This window comes from Eptatretus burgeri, unplaced genomic scaffold (genome assembly GCF_056783735.1).
Source record: "Eptatretus burgeri isolate ZD-2024b unplaced genomic scaffold, Ebu_testis_v1 Ebu_testis_scaffold_3165, whole genome shotgun sequence".
NCBI lineage: Eukaryota > Metazoa > Chordata > Myxini > Myxiniformes > Myxinidae > Eptatretus > Eptatretus burgeri.
The window spans coordinates 20,957-42,293 of NW_028225113.1; the positions used below are offsets into that span (position 1 = coordinate 20,957).

General features: G+C 50.9%; 1 protein-coding gene across 5 annotated transcripts; it reads left to right on the forward strand.

Annotated features, from left to right (window-relative positions):
• Window positions 1–8,748: 8,748 nt before the first annotated feature.
• LOC147006559 (uncharacterized) lies at window positions 8,749–17,186 on the forward strand. 5 transcript variants are annotated; one of them, XM_085868557.1, is made up of 3 exons: window positions 8,749–9,429; window positions 13,547–13,624; window positions 14,056–17,186. In XM_085868557.1, the coding sequence occupies exon 3, from the start codon at window positions 14,064–14,066 to the stop codon at window positions 16,593–16,595; it is 2,532 nt and encodes an 843-aa protein (XP_085724683.1). In that variant the 5' UTR covers window positions 8,749–9,429; window positions 13,547–13,624; window positions 14,056–14,063; the 3' UTR covers window positions 16,596–17,186. The 5 variants fall into 5 exon arrangements, with proteins under 5 accessions (XP_085724683.1, XP_085724681.1, XP_085724682.1 ...); XM_085868555.1 differs by having other exon boundaries at window positions 13,547–13,614; XM_085868554.1 differs by lacking the exon at window positions 8,749–9,429 and adding an exon at window positions 11,898–12,821 and having other exon boundaries at window positions 13,547–13,614.
• The last annotated feature ends 4,151 nt before the right edge of the window (window positions 17,187–21,337 follow it).

The window sequence follows — 21,337 nt, forward strand, 5'->3', positions numbered from 1 at the left end:
TTGTCGGGACGAGCGTTGAGGGAGAGAGTTTTGGTTGTCGGGACGAGCGCTGAGGGGCGAGTTTTGGTTGTCGGGACGAGCGCTGAGGGAGAGAGTTTTGGTTGTCGGGACGAGCGCTGAGGGAGAGAGTTTTGGTTGTCGGGACGAGCGCTGAGGGGGAGAGTTTTGGTTGTCGGGACGAGCGCTGAGGGAGAGAGTTTTGGTTGTCGGGACGAGCGCTGAGGGGGAGAGTTTTGGTTGTCGGGACGAGCGCTGAGGGAGAGAGTTTTGGTTGTCGGGACGAGCGCTGAGGGGGAGAGTTTTGGTTGTCGGGACGAGCGCTGAGGGGGAGAGTTTTGGTTGTCGGGACGAGCGCTGAGGGAGAGAGTTTTGGTTGTCGGGACGAGCGCTGAGGGGGCGAGTTTTGGTTGTCGGGACGAGCGCTGAGGGAGAGAGTTTTGGTTGTCGGGACGAGCGCTGAGGGTGAGAGTTTTGGTTGTCGGGACGAGCGCTGAGGGTGAGAGTTTTGGTTGTCGGGACGAGCGCTGATGGAGAGAGTTTTGGTTGTCGGGACGAGCGCTGAGGGTGAGAGTTTTGGTTGTCGGAACGAGCGCTGAGGGAGAGTGTTTTGGTTGTTGGGACGAGCGCTGAGGGAGAGAGTTTTGGTTGTTGGGACGAGCGCTGAGGGGGAGAGTTTTGGTTGTCGGGACGAGCGCTGAGGGAGAGAGTTTTGGTTGTCGGGACGAGCGCTGAGGGAGAGAGTTTTGGTTGTCGGGACGAGCGCTGAGGGAGAGAGTTTTGGTTGTCGGGACGAGCGCTGAGGGGGAGAGTTTTGGTTGTCGGGACGAGCGCTGAGGGAGAGTGTTTTGGTTGTCGGGACGAGCGCTGAGGGAGAGAGTTTTGGTTGTCGGGACGAGCGCTGAGGGAGAGAGTTTTGGTTGTTGGGACGAGCGCTGAGGGAGAGAGTTTTGGTTGTCGGGACGAGCGCTGAGGGAGAGAGTTTTGGTTGTCGGGACGAGCGCTGAGGGAGAGAGTTTTGGTTGTCGGGACGAGCGCTGAGGGGGAGAGTTTTGGTTGTCGGGACGAGCGCTGAGGGGGAGAGTTTTGGTTGTCGGGACGAGCGCTGAGGGGGAGAGTTTTGGTTGTCGGGACGAGCGCTGAGGGAGAGAGTTTTGGTTGTCGGGACGAGCGCTGAGGGGGAGAGTTTTGGTTGTCGGGACGAGCGCTGAGGGGGCGAGTTTTGGTTGTCGGGACGAGCGCTGAGGGGGAGAGTTTTGGTTGTCGGGACGAGCGCTGAGGGAGAGAGTTTTGGTTGTCGGGACGAGCGCTGAGGGGCGAGTTTTGGTTGTCGGGACGAGCGCTGAGGGAGAGAGTTTTGGTTGTCGGGACGAGCGCTGAGGGAGAGAGTTTTGGTTGTCGGGACGAGCGCTGAGGGGGCGAGTTTTGGTTGTCGGGACGAGCGCTGAGGGAGAGAGTTTTGGTTGTCGGGACGAGCGCTGAGGGGGCGAGTTTTGGTTGTCGGGACGAGCGCTGAGGGAGAGAGTTTTGGTTGTCGGGACGAGCGCTGAGGGAGAGAGTTTTGGTTGTCGGGACGAGCGCTGAGGGAGAGAGTTTTGGTTGTCGGGACGAGCGCTGAGGGAGAGAGTTTTGGTTGTCGGGACGAGCGCTGAGGGGGCGAGTTTTGGTTGTCGGGACGAGCGCTGAGGGCGAGAGTTTTGGTTGTCGGGACGAGCACTGAGGGGGAGAGTTTTGGTTGTCGGGATGAGCGCTGAGGGAGAGAGTTTTGGTTGTCGGGACGAGCGCTGAGGGGGCGAGTTTTGGTTGTCGGGACGAGCGCTGAGGGAGAGAGTTTTGGTTGTCGGGACGAGCGCTGAGGGGGAGAGTTTTGGTTGTCGGGACGAGCGCTGAGGGGGAGAGTTTTGGTTGTCGGGACGAGCGCTGAGGGAGAGAGTTTTGGTTGTCGGGACGAGCGTTGAGGGAGAGAGTTTTGGTTGTCGGGACGAGCGCTGAGGGGGCGAGTTTTGGTTGTCGGGACGAGCGCTGAGGGGGCGAGTTTTGGTTGTCGGGACGAGCGCTGAGGGGGAGAGTTTTGGTTGTCGGGACGAGCACTGAGGGAGAGAGTTTTGGTTGTCGGTACGAGCGCTGAGGGGGCGAGTTTTGGTTGTCGGGACGAGCGCTGAGGGAGAGTGTTTTGGTTGTCGGGACGAGCGCTGAGGGAGAGAGTTTTGGTTGTCGGGACGAGCGCTGAGGGAGAGAGTTTTGGTTGTTGGGACGAGCGCTGAGGAGAGAGTTTTGGTTGTCGGGACGAGGACTGAGGGAGAGAGTTTTGGTTGTCGGGACGAGCGCTGAGGGAGAGAATTTTGGTTGTCGGGACGAGCGCTGAGGGGCGAGTTTTGGTTGTCGGGACGAGCGCTGAGGGAGAGAGTTTTGGTTGTCGGGACGAGCGCTGAGGGGGCGAGTTTTGGTTGTCGGTACGAGCGCTGAGGGCGAGAGTTTTGGTTGTCGGGACGAGCACTGAGGGGGAGAGTTTTGGTTGTCGGGATGAGCGCTGAGGGAGAGAGTTTTGGTTGTCGGGACGAGCGCTGAGGGGCGAGTTTTGGTTGTCGGGACGAGCGCTAAGGGAGAGAGTTTTGGTTGTCGGGACGAGCGCTGAGGGGGCGAGTTTTGGTTGTCGGGACGAGCGTTGAGGGAGAGAGTTTTGGTTGTCGGGATGAGCGCTGAGGGAGAGAGTTTTGGTTGTCGGGACGAGCGTTGAGGGAGAGAGTTTTGGTTGTCGGGACGAGCGCTGAGGGGGCGAGTTTTGGTTGTCGGGACGAGCGCTGAGGGGGAGAGTTTTGGTTGTCGGGACGAGCGCTGAGGGGGAGAGTTTTGGTTGTCGGGACGAGCGCTGAGGGGGCGAGTTTTGGTTGTCGGCACGAGCGCTGACGGGAGAGTTTTGGTTGTCGGGACGAGCGCTGAGGGAGAGAGTTTTGGTTGTCGGGACGAGCGCTGAGGGGGCGAGTTTTGGTTGTCGGGACGAGCGCTGAGGGAGAGTGTTTTGGTTGTCGGGACGAGCGCTGAGGGAGAGAGTTTTGGTTGTCGGGACGAGCGCTGAGGGGGCGAGTTTTGGTTGTCGGGACGAGCGCTGAGGGGGAAATTTTGGTTGTCGGGACGAGCGCTGAGGGGCGAGTTTTGGTTGTCGGGACGAGCACTGAGGGAGAGAGTTTTGGTTGTCGGGACGAGTGCTGAGGGAGAGAGTTTTGGTTGGTGTTGGGACGAGCGCTGAGGGAGAGTGTTTTGGTTGTCGGGACGAGCGCTGAGGGGGAGAGTTTTGGTTGTCGGGACGAGCGCTGAGGGGGAGAGTTTTGGTTGTCGGGACGAGCGCTGAGGGAGAGAGTTTTGGTTGTCGGGACGAGCACTGAGGGGGAGAGTTTTGGTTGTCGGGACGAGCGCTGAGGGGGAGAGTTTTGTTTGTCGTGACGAGCGCTGAGGGGGAGAGTTTTGGTTGTCGGGACGAGCGCTGAGGGAGAGAGTTTTGGTTGTCGGGACGAGCGCTGAGGGGGAGAGTTTTGATTGTTGGGACGAGCGCTGAGGGAGAGAGTTTTGGTTCTTGGGACGAGCGCTGAGGGAGAGAGTTTTGGTTGTCGGGACGAGCGCTGAGGGGGCGAGTTTGGTTGTCGGGACGAGCGTTGAGGGGGAGAGTTTTGGTTGTCGGGACGAGCGCTGAGGGGGAGAGTTTTGGTTGTGGGGACGAGCGCTGAGGGTGAGAGTTTTGGTTGTCGGGACGAGCGCTGAGGGGGGAAGTTTTGGTTGTCGGGACGAGCGCTGAGGGAGAGTGTTTTGGTTGTCAGGACGAGTGCTGAGGGAGAGAGTTGTGGTTGTGGGGACGAGCGCTGAGGGGGAGAGTTTTGGTTGTTGGGACGAGCCCTGAGTGAGAGAGTTTTGGTTGTCGGGACGAGCGCTGAGGGAGAGAGTTTTGGTTGTGGGGACGAGCGCTGAGGGAGAGAGTTTTGGTTGTCGGGACGAGCGCTGAGGGGGAGAGTTTTGGTTGTCGGGACGAGCGTTGAGGGGGAGAGAGTTTTGGTTGTCGGGACGAGCGCTGAGGGGGAGAGTTTTGGTTGTGGGGACGAGCGCTGAGGGTGAGAGTTTTGGTTGTCGGGACGAGCGCTGAGGGAGAGAGTTTTGGTTGTCGGGACGAGCGCTGAGGGAGAGAGTTTTGGTTGTCGGGACGAGCGCTGAGGGGCGAGTTTTGGTTGTCGGGACGAGCGCTGAGGGAGAGAGTTTTGGTTGTGGGGACGAGCGCTGAGGGAGAGAGTTTTGGTTGTTGGGACGAGCCCTGAGTGAGAGAGTTTTGGTTGTCGGGACGAGCGCTGAGGGAGAGAGTTTTGGTTGTGGGGACGAGCGCTGAGGGAGAGAGTTTTGGTTGTCGGGACGAGCACTGAGGGGGAGAGTTTTGATTGTTGGGACGAGCGCTTAGGGGGAGAGATTTGGTTGTCGGGACGAGCGCTGAGGGGGCGAGTTTTGGTTGTCGGGACGAGCGCTTAGGGGGAGAGATTTGGTTGTCGGGACGAGCGCTGAGGGGGAGAGTTTTGGTTGTCGGGACGAGCGCTGAGGGGGCGAGTTTTGGTTGTCGGGACGAGCGCTGAGGGAGAGAGTTTTGGTTGTTGGGACGAGCGCGAGGGAGAGAGTTTTGGTTGTCGGGACGAGTGCTGAGGGAGAGTGTTTTGGTTGTTGGGACGAGCGCTGAGGGGGCGAGTTTTGGTTGTCGGGACGAGCGCTGAGGGAGAGTTTTGGTTGTCGGGACGAGCGCTGAGGGGGAGAGTTTTGGTTGTCGGGACGAGCGCTGAGGGGGAGAGTTTTGGTTGTCGGGACGAGCGCTGAGGGGGAGAGTTTTGGTTGTCGGGACGAGCGCTGAGGGAGAGTGTTTTGGTTGTCAGGACGAGTGCTGAGGGAGAGAGTTGTGGTTGTGGGGACGAGCGCTGAGGGGGAGAGTTTTGGTTGTTGGGACGAGCCCTGAGTGAGAGAGTTTTGGTTGTCGGGACGAGCGCTGAGGGAGAGAGTTTTGGTTGTGGGGACGAGCGCTGAGGGAGAGAGTTTTGGTTGTCGGGACGAGCGCTGAGGGGGAGAGTTTTGGTTGTCGGGACGAGCGTTGAGGGGGAGAGTTTTGGTTGTCGGGACGAGCGCTGAGGGGGAGAGTTTTGGTTGTGGGGACGAGCGCTGAGGGTGAGAGTTTTGGTTGTCGGGACGAGCGCTGAGGGGGGAAGTTTTGGTTGTCGGGACGAGCGCTGAGGGAGAGAGTTTTGGTTGTCGGGACGAGCGCTGAGGGGCGAGTTTTGGTTGTCGGGACGAGCGCTGAGGGAGAGAGTTTTGGTTGTGGGGACGAGCGCTGAGGGAGAGAGTTTTGGTTGTTGGGACGAGCCCTGAGTGAGAGAGTTTTGGTTGTCGGGACGAGCGCTGAGGGAGAGAGTTTTGGTTGTGGGGACGAGCGCTGAGGGAGAGAGTTTTGGTTGTCGGGACGAGCGCTTAGGGGGAGAGATTTGGTTGTCGGGACGAGCGCTGAGGGGGCGAGTTTTGGTTGTCGGGACGAGCGCTGAGGGGGAGAGTTTTGGTTGTCGGGACGAGCGCTGAGGGAGAGAGTTTTGGTTGTCGGGACGAGCGCTGAGGGGGCGAGTTTTGGTTGTCGGGACGAGCGCTGAGGGAGAGAGTTTTGGTTGTGGGGACGAGCGCTGAGGGAGAGAGTTTTCGTTGTTGGGACGAGCGCGAGGGAGAGAGTTTTGGTTGTCGGGACGAGTGCTGAGGGAGAGTGTTTTGGTTGTGGGGACGAGCGCTGAGGGAGAGAGTTTTGGTTGTCGGGACGAGCACTGAGGGGGAGAGTTTTGATTGTTGGGACGAGCGCTTAGGGGGAGAGATTTGGTTGTCGGGACGAGCGCTGAGGGGGCGAGTTTTGGTTGTCGGGACGAGCGCTGAGGGGGAGAGTTTTGGTTGTCGGGACGAGCGCTGAGGGAGAGAGTTTTGGTTGTCGGGACGAGCGCTGAGGGGGCGAGTTTTGGTTGTCGGGACGAGCGCTGAGGGAGAGAGTTTTGGTTGTGGGGACGAGCGCTGAGGGAGAGAGTTTTCGTTGTTGGGACGAGCGCGAGGGAGAGAGTTTTGGTTGTCGGGACGAGTGCTGAGGGAGAGTGTTTTGGTTGTTGGGACGAGCGCTGAGGGGGCGAGTTTTGGTTGTCGGGACGAGCGCTGAGGGAGAGTTTTGGTTGTCGGGACGAGCGCTGAGGGAGAGAGTTTTGGTTGTCGGGACGAGCGCTGAGGGGGAGAGTTTTGATTGTTGGGACGAGCGCTGAGGGAGAGAGTTTTGGTTGTCGGGACGAGCGCTGAGGGGGCGAGTTTGGTTGTCGGGACGAGCGCTGAGTGAGAGAGTTTTGGTTCTTGGGACGAGCGCTGAGGGGGAGAGTTTTGGTTGTTGGGACGAGCGCTGAGGGAGAGAGTTTTGGTTGTTGGGACGAGCGCTGAGGGGGAGAGTTTTGGTTCTTGGGACGAGCGCTGAGGGGGAGAGTTTTGGTTGTTGGGACGAGCGCTGAGGGGGAGAGTTTTGGTTCTTGGGACAAGCGCTGAGGGGGAGAGTTTTGGTTGTTGGGACGAGCGCTGAGGGGGCGAGTTTTGGTTGTCGGGACGAGCGCTGAGGGGGCGAGTTTTGGTTCTTGGGACGAGCGCTGAGGGGAGAGTTTTGGTTGTCGGGACGAGCGCTGAGGGAGAGAGTTTTGGTTGTCGGGACGAGCGCTGAGGGAGAGAGTTTTGGTTGTCGGGACGAGTGCTGAGGGGGAGAGTTTTGGTTGTCGGGACGAGCGCTGACGGGGAGAGTTTTGGTTGTTGGGACGAGCGCTGAGGGGGCGAGTTTTGGTTGTCGGGATGAGCGCTGAGGGGGCGAGTTTTGGTTGTCGGGACGAGCACTGAGGGGTCGAGTTTTGGTTGTCGGGACGAGCGCTGAGGGGGAGAGTTTTGGTTGTCGGGACGAGCGCTGAGGGAGAGAGTTTTGGTTGTCGGGACGAGCGCTGAGGGAGAGAGTTTTGATTGTTGGGACGAGCGCTGAGGGAGAGAGTTTTGGTTCTTGGGACGAGCGCTGAGGGAGAGAGTTTTGGTTGTCGGGACGAGCGCTGAGGGGGCGAGTTTTGGTTGTCGGGACGAGCGCTGAGGGAGAGAGTTTTGGTTGTCGGGACGAGGCTGAGGGAGAGAGTTTTGGTTCTTGGGACGAGCGCTGAGGGGGAGAGTTTTGGTTGTCGGGACGAGTGCTGAGGGAGAGAGTTGTGGTTGTGGGGACGAGCGCTGAGGGGGAGAGTTTTGGTTGTTGGGACGAGCGCTGAGGGAGAGAGTTTTGGTTGTCGGGAGGAGCGCTGAGGGGGAAGTTTTGGTTGTCGGGACGAGCGCTGAGGGAGAGAGTTTTGGTTGTCGGGACGAGCGCTGAGGGAGAGAGTTTTGGTTGTCGGGACGAGGCTGAGGGAGAGAGTTTTGGTTGTCGGGACGAGCGCTGAGGGGGCGAGTTTTGGTTGTCGGGATGAGCGCTGAGGGGGCGAGTTTTGGTTGTCGGGACGAGCGCTGAGTGAGAGAGTTTTGGTTGTCGGGACTAGGCTGAGGGAGAGAGTTTTGGTTGTCGGGACGAGCGCTGAGGGGGCGAGTTTTGGTTGTCGGGACGAGCGCTGAGGGAGAGAGTTTTGGTTGTCGGGACGAGCGCTGAGGGAGAGAGTTTTGGTTGTCGGGACGAGCGCTGAGGGGGAGAGTTTTGGTTGTCGGGACGAGCGCTGAGGGAGAGAGTTTTGGTTGTTGGGACGAGCGCTGAGGGAGAGAGTTTTGGTTGTTGGGACGAGCGCTGAGGGGGAGAGTTTTGGTTCTTGGGACGAGCGCTGAGGGGGAGAGTTTTGGTTGTTGGGACGAGCGCTGAGGGGGAGAGTTTTGGTTCTTGGGACAAGCGCTGAGGGGGAGAGTTTTGGTTGTTGGGACGAGCGCTGAGGGGGCGAGTTTTGGTTGTCGGGACGAGCGCTGAGGGGGAGAGTTTTGGTTGTTGGGACGAGCGCTGAGGGGGCGAGTTTTGGTTGTCGGGACGAGCGCTGAGGGAGAGAGTTTTGGTTGTCGGGACGAGCGCTGAGGGAGAGAGTTTTGGTTGTCGGGACGAGTGCTGAGGGGGAGAGTTTTGGTTGTCGGGACGAGCGCTGACGGGGAGAGTTTTGGTTGTTGGGACGAGCGCTGAGGGGGCGAGTTTTGGTTGTCGGGATGAGCGCTGAGGGGGCGAGTTTTGGTTGTCGGGACGAGCACTGAGGGGTCGAGTTTTGGTTGTCGGGACGAGCGCTGAGGGGGAGAGTTTTGATTGTTGGGACGAGCGCTGAGGGGGAGAGTTTTGATTGTTGGGACGAGCGCTGAGGGAGAGAGTTTTGGTTGTCGGGACGAGCGCTGAGGGAGAGAGTTTTGATTGTTGGGACGAGCGCTGAGGGAGAGAGTTTTGGTTCTTGGGACGAGCGCTGAGGGAGAGAGTTTTGGTTGTCGGGACGAGCGCTGAGGGGGCGAGTTTTGGTTGTCGGGACGAGCGCTGAGGGAGAGAGTTTTGGTTGTCGGGACGAGGCTGAGGGAGAGAGTTTTGGTTCTTGAGACGAGCGCTGAGGGGGAGAGTTTTGGTTGTCGGGACGAGTGCTGAGGGAGATTTGTGGTTGTGGGGACGAGCGCTGAGGGGGAGAGTTTTGGTTGTTGGGACGAGCGCTGAGGGAGAGAGTTTTGGTTGTCGGGACGAGCGCTGAGAGGGAAGTTTTGGTTGTCGGGACGAGCGCTGAGGGAGAGAGTTTTGGTTGTCGGGACGAGCGCTGAGGGAGAGAGTTTTGGTTGTCGGGACGAGGCTGAGGGAGAGAGTTTTGGTTGTCGGGACGAGCGCTGAGGGGGCGAGTTTTGGTTGTCGGGATGAGCGCTGAGGGGGCGAGTTTTGGTTGTCGGGACGAGCGCTGAGTGAGAGAGTTTTGGTTGTCGGGACGAGGCTGAGGGAGAGAGTTTTGGTTGTCGGGACGAGCGCTGAGGGGGCGAGTTTTGGTTGTCGGGACGAGCGCTGAGGGAGAGAGTTTTGGTTGTCGGGACGAGCGCTGAGGGAGAGAGTTTTGGTTGTCGGGACGAGCGCTGAGGGGGAGAGTTTTGGTTGTCGGGACGAGCGCTGAGGGAGAGAGTTTTGGTTGTCGGGACGAGCGCTGAGGGAGAGAGTTTTGGTTGTCGGGACGAGCGCTGAGGGAGAGAGTTTTGGTTGTCGGGACGAGCGCTGAGCGGAGCTCTGGATTTTGATCGCTCTCGCTGGCACCTGGTTCTTCGGGCCGTTTCTTCGAGCGCATGTTCTGGGCTCTGCTCGTCCCGTCGCTGGCGCCTGGTTCTTCGGAGCGCATCTCGACGCTGGTGCCTGGTTCGCTCGTGTCAGCCAAACCACACGAGGTGGACAGGTCCATGTCCTTCTGGGTATGTGTCTGTGTGTCTGTGTGTGTCTGTCGGTGGGTCCGTCTTTGAGTAGTAAATTGTTAAGTGCCTTCGCTGTACATTATTTGCCTTGCATCTCTTCTTAGTCGTGATCACTCTGCCCTTACGTGCTTCCCTCCTTCCCCACCTACTGTTCATAAATACCCTAGTTGTTAAATGTATCACCTTGTTTTTGTGTTTCTTTTATTGGTTTAACACGGTGCGTGTTGGGAAATTAGAAAGGCCGTTGTTGCCGTGGTTGTGTGCATTTGGGACCGACGGAAGCTCGGTGACCATCCGCTCGGGTCACGCACGAGTCAATCTCGCATACGGATCTTCCCGTACGGGCTCCGTCGAGGGTGTGAATACTCGGTAGATCGCCACGTCGGTCGAGGTATTTTGAAGTTTGGCAAATATCCCTGGACCACGTGGTGGAATTATTGACGATTCACGGTCCCGTAAGGGACCCGGACCTGTCGGAGTTTTCTGAAAGGTACGATCGAGATTCCAGGTGTTCGGTGGAGTCGACCCTACTGCTCCACCTTGCGGTCGTGCTCGCAGCCGAAACCCGGCCCGCAACAATATCACTTTTTTAAATTCTTGTATCCGGATCCGGATCTTCATCAAATTATATTCAGTTCGTCCTTGTCATACACCCAACCTGTCCACCAAACTTCGTCCGAATCCGTCTTCAACCTTTTGAGAATCATGCTCACAGACAAATAGACCGACAAACAGAAGAGACAGAGAGAGAGAGAGAGAGAGAGAGAGAGAGAGAGAGAGAGAGAGAGAGAGAGAGAGAGAGAGAGAGACAGAGAGAGACAGACAGAGAGAGAGACAGACAGACAGAGAGAGACAGACAGAGAGAGACAGAGACAGAGAGACAGAGACAGAGAGAGAGAGAGAGAGAGAGAGAGACAGAGAGAGAGAGAGAGAGAGAGAGAGAGAGAGAGAGAGAGAGAGAGAGAGAGAGAGAGAGAGAGAGAGAGAGAGAGAGAGAGAGAGAGAGAGAGAGAGAGAGAGAGAGAGAGAGAGAGAGAGAGAGAGAGAGAGAGAGAGAGAGAGAGAGAGAGAGAGAGAGAGAGAGAGAGAGAGAGAGAGAGAGAGAGAGAGAGAGAGAGAGAGAGAGAGAGAGAGAGAGAGAGAGAGAGAGAGAGAGAGAGAGAGAGAGAGAGAGAGAGAGAGAGAGAGAGAGAGAGAGAGAGAGAGAGAGAGAGAGAGAGAGAGAGAGAGAGAGAGAGAGAGAGAGAGAGAGAGAGAGAGAGAGAGAGAGAGAGAGAGAGAGAGAGAGAGAGAGAGAGAGAGAGAGAGAGAGAGAGAGAGAGAGAGAGAGAGAGAGAGAGAGAGAGAGAGAGAGAGAGACAGAGAGAGAGAGAGAGAGAGAGATTGAAACATAACCTCCGTCTCCATTCAGTGTTTGTGGGAAAGAACTTGATCCTATAAAAATAAACTATTAATCCAGAGAGAGGATGTTGTGACTCATTTTACTCGTTCCTGTTCCTGAAGTACCCAGCTCTGGGTTTGCAGCGTTCCACAACCACAACGATCGCTTGAACCATAACTTTCTCTTTCAGGAAAATTCAACAATCTTCAACAACGTGTCCCTTGGCTCCTTTTACTGTAACCACCCTCGAGATCGAACTTTACAACAATTAACTTCACCAATAATTCCTGATCGAGGTCACTTGTTTGTTTAGAGGCAGAATGAGCTTGGTCACATGTTTGTTTAGTGGCAGGATGAGCGTGGTCACGTGTTTGTTTCGAGGCAGGATGAGCGTGGTCACTTGTTTGTTTCGAGCCACGATGAGCTTGGTCACGTGGTTGTTTGGTTGCAGGATGAGCGTGGTCACGTGTTTGTTTAGTGGCAGGATGAGCTTGGTCACGTGTTTGTTTCGTGGCAGGATGAGCGTGGTCACGTGTTTGTTTCGAGGCAGGATAAGCATGGTCACGTGTTTGTTTCGTGGCAGGATGAGCATGGTCATGTGTTTATTTCGAGGCAGGATGAGCATGGTCACGTGTTTGTTTGGAGGCAGGATGAGCGTGGTCACGTGTTTGTTTCGAGGCAGGATTCACTGGATAATGGGGTGTGGCGCTGCCGGTACCTGTGCTGGAGGACGAAAGGATGAGACGGTAGGAGGAGGGCGGGGGGGGAGGTAAGGAGAGTTATTGAAATAGTGGTAGATTGCAGAAGAGCTGGGGAGAGGGCAGGATGAGGAGAAAAGGCTCGGTGGTGATGGGGTAAGGTACAGTGGGGAGTAGTACGAGAGGGGACAGAGGGCAGTTGTAGATTGTAGGAGGTGGAGTGATGAGATGGAATAGAGAGAGTGAGGGAAGGAGGCAGTTTTTTGGATGTTATTGGGTGGGGCACCAAGCAAGGGGAAGTGAGGGGAAAGATTGGAGGGGGCAGAGTGTGAAGGTTGCTTTGAGAGGGATGGAAGACGAGAGCAGGCACGGCCAGGGTGCAGGAGGGCAATGGGAGAGGGGGAGGATGAGACTTTGTCGAGGTTTGGTGAGGAAGGGAGCGGCGGGGGGAGGTACAAGATTTGAGGGGTTGGGAAGAGGGGGAGGTGTTCTGAGAGGAAGGAAGTAGCATGTTTGTGATGATGAGTGTACTGATTGAGATAGTGAGATATCTGTGATTTTCGACTGGAGTCCACAGATGTTAGAACACCACACAGTTTGGGACAATGGAGGAGGAACTGATACTGAGGTAGAAACAGTGACGAGGTGCTAAGAACTGAGGGAGGATGAGGGGCAGGATGGGAGACGTAAGGAGAGGGGATAACAGGTGAGGGGTTAGGAGGAGGTCGATTTAAGGAGGTGGAGTGAATTGGCACTGAAGTTGTAAAAAACGACGATTGATGAAACACGAACATGAATTACAAACTGGGATTTTACAACTTTTAAAGTCAGAGATGTGATTGAAGACATAACATGGGGGATGTAATGAAGAGAATGGAGAAAAGGAACATAACAGTGGGACGTGTTGGACACGGGATGAAGGAAAGGTCGAATTGAAACAAGTATTTGAAGAAGAAGAAGGGGCGAGAATGATGATACAATAACAAGAACCACGTGGGTGAAACAGGAAGTTGTTATATATTTTAAGAGACCCGTGATTTATTTTATTTATCTTTTTGATTAAGATGACTAAGATGAGGAAAAGGAAAGGTTGATAAAAAAAGTCGTGAATGTGGGTCGGCAAAAGTGGATGGTAGATCGTCAGAAGGAGGAAGAAGAGTCGGGGCAGGAAGTCACGTGGTTACGTCGGGTAAAATGTGAGGGAAAATATTGTTTTTTTTTATCCCACGCCGCGTGGCTGAAGGGGGATATTGTTATCACCTTCCGTCCGTCCGTACGTCCGTCCGGCTGGCTGGGTGTCAACATTTATAGCTGTGAGTGCGATAACTCATAAACTGTTCGCTATATCGATTTGAAATTCGGGTCACACATGTACCACCTGAAAAGGAAGAACCCTATTGATTTTGGGCGTGGCCGGATCCAAGATGGCCGACTGGGGCGGCCATCTTGAAAAAAATGTTTTTTGTAATAAATGGAAAAACGCTTATCTGATTTCAATTATTTTTGGTTACTACGTTCTTCACCCCTGGGGAACTTTTTCGAGATGATGACCAAATGGTGTCTTGTTTCCAATTCACATCCCTCATTATCTGGAATATGCATGACCTTTTTCATTCAATGGTGGGGGATTCCCCATCTCTGATGGTATATATGTATTTTTTTGACGAAGCAGAGGGGACAGTTGAGAGGGACAGGAGGGTGGAGGGAAATGTGGAGAAAATATAAACTGATGTCAATAAGGAGAAAATACAACAAACACGATCAGGTACACAAACGGGAAGAAGGGTTGGCCTCAAGGAAACATGAGATGAAAACTCAACAATTATCACAAGTTTTAACACAATTCCGAACGAGAAACACAGTAAACACAGAGATAACTTTGAGAAAGTCGGCAGAGACACTGAAAAGGAACCACCATCGTCGCTTTTCATCCGGTGTTGATAAATTGGTTGGTGTTGGTGTAGCGCAGGCATGATGGATCGAATGGCCTTCACCTGCATCTAATTTTATTGTTTCCTTTTCTCGGACGGAGGAACAGAAAGAAAACAACGACAAACAAGGTTTCATGACACTCGGGAGAGGGTACACCTCCACCAGGCTGAACAGGTTCCGTTTTGTATCCCACTGATCGGCCGGATCTGAATTCGGTCCTGAACCCAAATCGAATCGACTTGTTCTTGTCACATAACCAAGCTGTTATTTTATAATATTATAAATGTTAAATGGGTTTAGTTTATAATAGTTATTTTGTAGTGTATGTTCAGCATCAGTGTACGTAATAAATCTATTTGACAAGGCAGTGTTGACGTTGTCTGGCGAGTCCCTCATCTTCCTGCCAAAAATATTTTTGTCTCATTTATCATTTCCCTTCCTTTCTGTTTTACGTGGTTTTCCGTGGGTTAGCAGATTTATCCCTTTATAATGCTCTTACTACCTTTTTTAAACAAGAGGAACCAGAAAACAGTTCTTATCTGGATGAGAAATTTGTTTTTGATGTTCTGTTTACTCATCTGACACTTGGATTCCTTTTATTGCTTGGTCCTTCAGGATAGGTGATGGAGCCAGCAGGAATCGGTCCAAGATTACCCGACAACCCGAGTACATCTCAACAAAACCAAGTCTCAGTTATCCAACATGTCCTGAAACACCAACAATCTGGACTCCGGAGTGACCCGACAGGCGAACAACACCAACAGAAACGCGAACAAATTGAGGGGAAACATCCACAAGCTGAACGGATACTCTCACAATCTCAACATCACAGCCAGAAAATCAAACGGAAACACGATGAATCTGAACAAAAAAACCAGGAAATCAAACTCCAACAAAGGGAACAGAAACACAAAGAAATCGAACAGAAACATCAGCGAACCGGACAAAAACACCTGCAAGTTGAACAGGCAATCTCTCAAAAAGCCTCTGACTTTGCAACAACTCTTTCTCCACCAGGTGCCTCTCAACCAAATAAATCGCCAGGTCCACAACCTGCTCTGAATGAAAAGAAATCCAAACTCCGAGGGCAAGAGAAACAACTGGAATCTCAACGCAGAATGCAAGAGAAAAACAAGGAAACCGAACAGAGACGAAAGAGGTCCGATGAAATACGCCGGCCAATTGAACAGGTAATCCAAAAGAAGGCCTCAATGTTGTCTCCAGAATACGGAGTCAATCCAAGTATTCCTCCACCAGGTCCGTCTCAGGCAAACACATCCCCACTTACAGTGACAGCTTTGAAACAACAGCTGCCCAAACTCGAAGGTAAAAGGAAATGTGATGCACTTATACGGGGAGACGAACTGAGAAAAGAGAAAATCAAACAGAAAGACAAGATTATGGAAAAAAAATGCCTTGGAGTTGAACATGCAATGCAAGAGGTAACCTTCACCTTGCAAACAAAATATGGAGTAAACCCAAGTGTTCATCCACCAAGTCTGTCTCAACAAAACACAAGCCAAGTTAAACTTTCCGCTCTGCAAGATCAACTGTGCAAACTCCAAGATGAAGAGACACGTCAGGAAGATTTACAGAAAGACAGAAAGAAACAAATGGCGATGGAAAAACGATGCCTTGGAGTTGAACAAGAAATCCGGGACGAAACCTTTGCCTTGCAAACAAAATACGGAGTCGATGCAAGTATTCCTCAACCAGGTCCGTCTCAGAAAAAAACAAGCTTTGTCAAACTTTTTGCTCTGAAAGATCAACTGCGCACACTGCAAGATGAAAAGAGACGTCAGGAAGATTTACAGAAAGACAAAAAGAGACAAACGAAGATCGAAAAAAACAAAAGCCTTAGAGTTGAACATGCAATCCGAGACGCAACCATTATCTTGCAAACAACACATGGAGTCAATCCAAGTGTTTCTCTACCAGGTCCGTCTCAGCAAAACACAAGCGAATTTCAACTTTCTACTCTGAAAGATCAACTGTGCAAACTCCTCGATGAAGAGGGATGTCAGGAAGAATTACAGAAAGACAAAAAGAGACAAACAAAGCTCGAAAAAAAAAGTCTTGGAGTTGAACAAGCAATCCGAGACGCAACCATTATCTTGCAAACAACATATGGAGTCAATCAAAGTGTTTCTCTACCAGGTCCGTCTCAGCAAAACACAAGCGAACTTCAACTTTCTGCTCTGAAAGATCAACTGTGCAAACTCCTCGATGAAGAGGGATGTCAGGAAGAATTACAGAAAGACAAAAAGAGACAAACAAAGCTCGAAAAAAAAAGCCTTGGAGTTGAACAAGCAATCCGAGACGCAACCATTATCTTGCAAACAACATATGGAGTCAATCCAAGTGTTTCTCTAACAGGTCCGTCTCAGCAAAACACAAGCGAACTTAAACTTTCTTCTCTGAAAGATGAACTGTGCAAACTCCTCAATGAAGACAAACGTCAGCAAGAATTACAGAAAGACAAAAACAGACAAACACAGATCAAAGAGAAATGTCTGGAAATTGAACAGTCAATTCAAGACAAAACCTTCATCTTGCCAACCGTGTATGAAGTCAATCCAAGTACCGCCCCACCAGGTACGTCTCAGGAAAATAAATCCCGACTCACACCATCTGTGCTGGAACACCAGGTGTCCAAACTCCCTCATGAAGAGAGACAACAGGAATCTCAATGCAGAATGGAACTGATATGTCAGGAAACCGAACAGAGACCACACTCTTCCGATGAAAAACGCCGGCGAATTGAACAGGCAATGCAACAGAAAACCTCAAACTTGCACACAAAATACGAGGTCAATCCAGGTACTCCTCTTCCAGGTACATCTCGGGCAAACACTTCCCTACTTTCACTTCCTGTTCTGAAATACCAGCGACCTGAATTCGGAGGTGAAATGAACTTTCATGAATCTCTATGGAGAGACGAACAGAGACAAGAGAAAATCGATGAGACATCCAAGCAGATGGAACAAAAATGCCTGCAAATTGGACAAGGAATCCAACACAACATCTGCGTGTTGCAAACAAAATATGAAGTCATCGAAGGAGGCGTTGGGACTGCAACGAGGTCTTGTTCTTCAAGGGAGGATCCGAGTGCCGAGTCACCTTTAAATCCGGACGCGGTGTCTCATTGGGTGTAAACCCCAAATTCTCTCTTCCCTCTCAACCAGACGTAAAAGGATCACCCTCTCCAAGTTCACCACCGAAACAATCACTCTCAATGAAACCACCACCAATATCTTCCCAGGAAATCATAAATAAATAATATAAATACGGAAAGTGGTCGAATAGAATAAAGAGAAGAGGAAGAATCTAAAAAGTAAACGAGGTTGGGTGAGGGGAGAGTGGGTGAGGTGTGGAGGAAGTGCGAAGAAATACAAATACTTTGTTTTTTAACAAAAGGAAACAGAAAACAGTGAATTATCAAGATGAGTTGTTTGTTTTTCGCTCGCCTGTTCGAAGAACAGAGAGCTATAGCGATACCCCCGGCGTGAGCGTGAAAATGTTAAATTTTTTGATGCAAGTTATTTTTAACCTCCGCCATTGAAGATTGGAGGTTACTGTTTTCACCTTTCTGTTTGTTTGTGAACGGTATTACGTAAAAACTCGACGGATTTCGACGAAACTTGGTGGGGGGGTTGGGTATGGTCCAAGGATCATGCCATAAGATTTTGGACTTGGTTCCCCCCACCCCCCAAAAAAATAATTGTTGGAGAAATTTTTTTTTTTTTTGCATTTCTACATGTTTTAAGTGATTTCCAACCCTCCCCCCCAAAAAATTGTTGGAGAAAAAAATGTTTTTTTTCTGCATTTCTACATGTAAGTGATTTCCAACCCTCCCCCCAAAAAAATTGTTGGAGAAAAAAAATTTTTTTGCAACTTTTTTTTCAACAAAATTTCATTTTCTTTTTTTTGCATTTCTACATGTTTTAAGTGATAAGGATTTCGACGAAACTTGGTGGGGGGGTTAGGTATCGTCCAAGGATCATGCCATTCGATTTTGGACTTGGTCCCTCCCCCCAAAAAAAATTGTTCGAGAAAAAAAAATGTTTTTTTTTTTTCGCATTTCCACGTTTAAAGTGATTTCCAACCCCCCCCGGCCACCCCCCCAAAATAAATTAAGAGGAAAAATGTTTTTTTTTGCATTTCTATATGTTTTAAGTGATTTCTAACCCCCCCAAAAAAATGGAGAAAAGAACTACAACTCTGTCAGTACTGTTGACATATTTAATGAATAAGATATAAGGTTCACTTGAGTGACCCAGCAGTATTGGCAGTATTGGCGGCGGAGGTTTTGCACTCTTCCGAGTGCTCCCCCTCCAGTTTCCTTTCTAATGTTTTTATCTACCACACTATTTTTTATACGTCCGATATATATATATATATATGTATATATATATATATATATATATATATATATATATATATATATATATATATATATATATATATACATATATATATATATCAGACGTAACAATATATATATATATATATATATATATATATATATATATATATATATATATATATACTTTTATATATATATATATATATATATATTGTTACGTCTGAGGGGGGGGGTATGCATTCAAAGGGTAATTAGGACGTTTAATTAGGTATGCCATGCTGTTCGAGTTGTACCAGATTCTCGATGTAATAAGTAGCAATTCAGTGGTGATAAGTTGTCTGGTAAATGTCCATTTCTTAAAGGGGGAAATGATAATTGTCACGTAATTAGATAGGGAGACGGGTTAGGGTAAGTGTGTCTGCGTAAACCCCTTTTAGTATTCCCTGGAGGCTTGCCGTGACGTCACAGGACAGTGCTGCGGATGGCTCCGCCCCGTGATCACGATTGGCGGAAGGCGACGGCGGAGGGCCAATAAAACGGCTCGATTGGAAGTGACGAGGACTCGAGGATAAAAAGGTTCTGTTCGGGGAAAAGGGGTGGAAGAAGAAGATCGATAAAGAAAAAGCGTTTGGTGGAGGCTGTTGGGTCGGAGCGTGCTCGATTGTTGCGCTGGTTCGTTCCTGGATTCATCGTGTCTCGTGGCCTTGCTGTGCCTCGTGCCTCACCTCGGTTGGCTCTGGGGTTCTGCTGGCTCGGAGTACGTTGTCGAAAGGCGGTCGGACCTGCCTCCCTCTCCTGCTCGCAACTTGGCGCCAGAACTGGCTCCCTGGCAGCTGTGAGCGGACTTGGGCCGACACCAGGAGGTCGACAGCACCACGGTGTCTCCGACCCCTGACGAGCGCAACGCCAGCTCGTCCGACGCCAATCCAGGGACTGTTGAGTCTACACCACGGGCCAGCCTGACCACCAGGACCAGCTACGTTTTGTGTGTGTGTGTGTGTGTGTGTGTGTGTGTGTGTGTGTGTGTGTGTGTGTGTGTGTGTGTGTGTGTGTGTGTACCTGGCGCCTTAGAGGGTTTGAGATTTGTATATCCATTGGAATTGTTTGTGTTTTCCCCACTCCTGAACCCACACCACCATCCCGTCAAATCGCCCCAGATCCCTCCTCTTGCCGAGTCTTATTATTTATGGTTAGAGAAATAAACATTATTAACTCAGTGAGAAGCGACTCGTGCCACCTTCCTCGTCCCGTTTGCGGGAGAGCGATTAAAACCGCCATCTTTGGGTTTTATAAAAAATAAACCGCCTCCATCGTTTCGGCTCATTCTCCGTTGGCGGGACTGTTCAAGTCCCGTGGACGTCACAATATATATATATATATATATATATATATATATATATATATATATATATATATATATATATATATATATATATATATATATATATATATATATCGGGGCGTATTATGAAATACCGGTCGTCCGTGCATTTGTCTGTCTGTCTGTCCGTCCGTTCCTGTCCGCACTCTAACTCCCAAAGTTTTCAACTTTCACGTTTCATATTTGGGACATAGGTACAGACTGTGGAGCCGTTGTGTCACGACATACCTTCGTCATCTAAAGTGGTTGCCATGGCAACCGGGATGCTGTTTTCCATCCGTGCCTGTCCGCACTCTAACTCCCAAAGTTTTCAACTTTCACGTTTCATATTTGGTACATAGGTACAGACTGTGGAGACGGTGTGTCGCGACATAGGTTCGTCATCTAAAGTGGTTGTCATGGCAACCAGGATGCTGTTTTCCTTCTGTTCCTGTCCGCACTCTAACTCCCAAAGTTTTCAACTTTCACGTTTCATATTTGCTACATAGGTACAGACTGTGGAGACGGTGTGTCATGACATACGTTCGTCATCCAAAGTGGTTGCCATGGCAACCAGGATGCTGTTTTCCATGTCGTAGCACAATTCTGTATATACCTTCTTGTTCGGGCGTATATTGTGCTCACTTGCGCTCTTGTTACTGATTACAATAAACAAATGCATATATTGCTTTATAATTATACTTCACTGCAATGCTTTATAAAAAAAAAATTAATTATTAGACTCGTCTTTTAAAAACGATAAATGTATAAACAGGCGAGCATTGGGTGGCTTTGACACCAACTTTGGTTGATGGTATCCTGTTTACTCACATGACACTTCTTTTAAATGCTTGGTCCTTCAGGATAGGTGATGGAGTCAGCAGGAACCGGACCAATATTACCCACAACCCAAGTACATCTCAACAAAACCAAGTCCCAGTTATCCAACATGTTCTGAAACACCAGCAATTTGTACTACGGACTGAACTTATCAGCGGACAACACGAACAGAAATGTGAAATTTTGAGGAGACATCCTCAGGCTGAACAGATACTCCCGCAAGCTCAACAGTGAACAACACCATAGACAGTGAACACCACCATAAACAGTGAACAACACCATAGACAGTGAACACCAACATAGACAGTGAAACCAACAAAACACGATCAAGTTTTACTCTGAGCTTAACAAACAAACCAGGAAGTCAAACCCCATCAAAGGGAAGGGAAACACCAGGAGATCGAGATGCATGAATATCAAACAGAGACGTCCACAGATCGAACAGAGATGACATATCGACCGCCCGCGCCCCGGCACGGCCCGTGACATCATCGTCGACCGCCCGCGCTCTGACACGGCCCGTGACATGTATCTTAGATCTCGTGGAACATATTGGGCCCAACAAAAAAAATTATATATATATATATATATATATATATATATATATATATATATATACATATATATATAAAAATTGTTGAGGGGTCGGGTGAGAAGACCACAAGGTGGGGGAAAGCTATGTCAGTTCCCACCAGACTCCCCGGAATTGTTGGCCGTCGCTCACGGATAATTCCATGATGCGGCGGATCGCTCAACCGACCGTGGACGCCAATAACTCAACCGAGTGACCTAGGGTCCTCTTGTCTCGAATCAGGTTACGTAATTAACCACCGGAGAACCACGCCCTCGGTACTCCTTGTCCGAACCGGATCACTCCACCAACTACGGACCAACTCCGCAGCGGAGCGGCACTGCCAAGGACGAACCGGCCAGAAGGAACGGATTGTTGGGAATAAAGACCCGGCTAAACTTAGATCCGAACCATGCTGGACCAATGGAGGAAAAGACAAAGGCGAGCTGGAACATTTCTACAATTATTATTTATTTACAATAAGCGAGGAAAAGCACGTGGCACAACAAAAGGTTTATTGGGGATGTAATGCAGGGAAAGATGAGAGAGGTGTGGGGTGCGACAATTATACAAGCAACTTTCAAAAGCAGACACAGTGCAGACTTGACGCGAGATTAATAAAAGCAACAATCACAACAATAAAAGATCTTAAACAGGCTTACTTAACGGACAGGCGCCAGCACTCTCAGACACACACTCAGACAAAGTAAACCCAATTGTGAAAGGAACTTTTGCAGCCAGCGAGGGAGGGAGTTGAGGT

Excerpts from the sequence above, each read along its gene's own strand:
- LOC147006559 (XM_085868557.1), top strand. The coding sequence starts at position 14,064 with ATGGAGCCAGCAGGAATCGGTCCAAGATTACCCGACAACCCGAGTACA.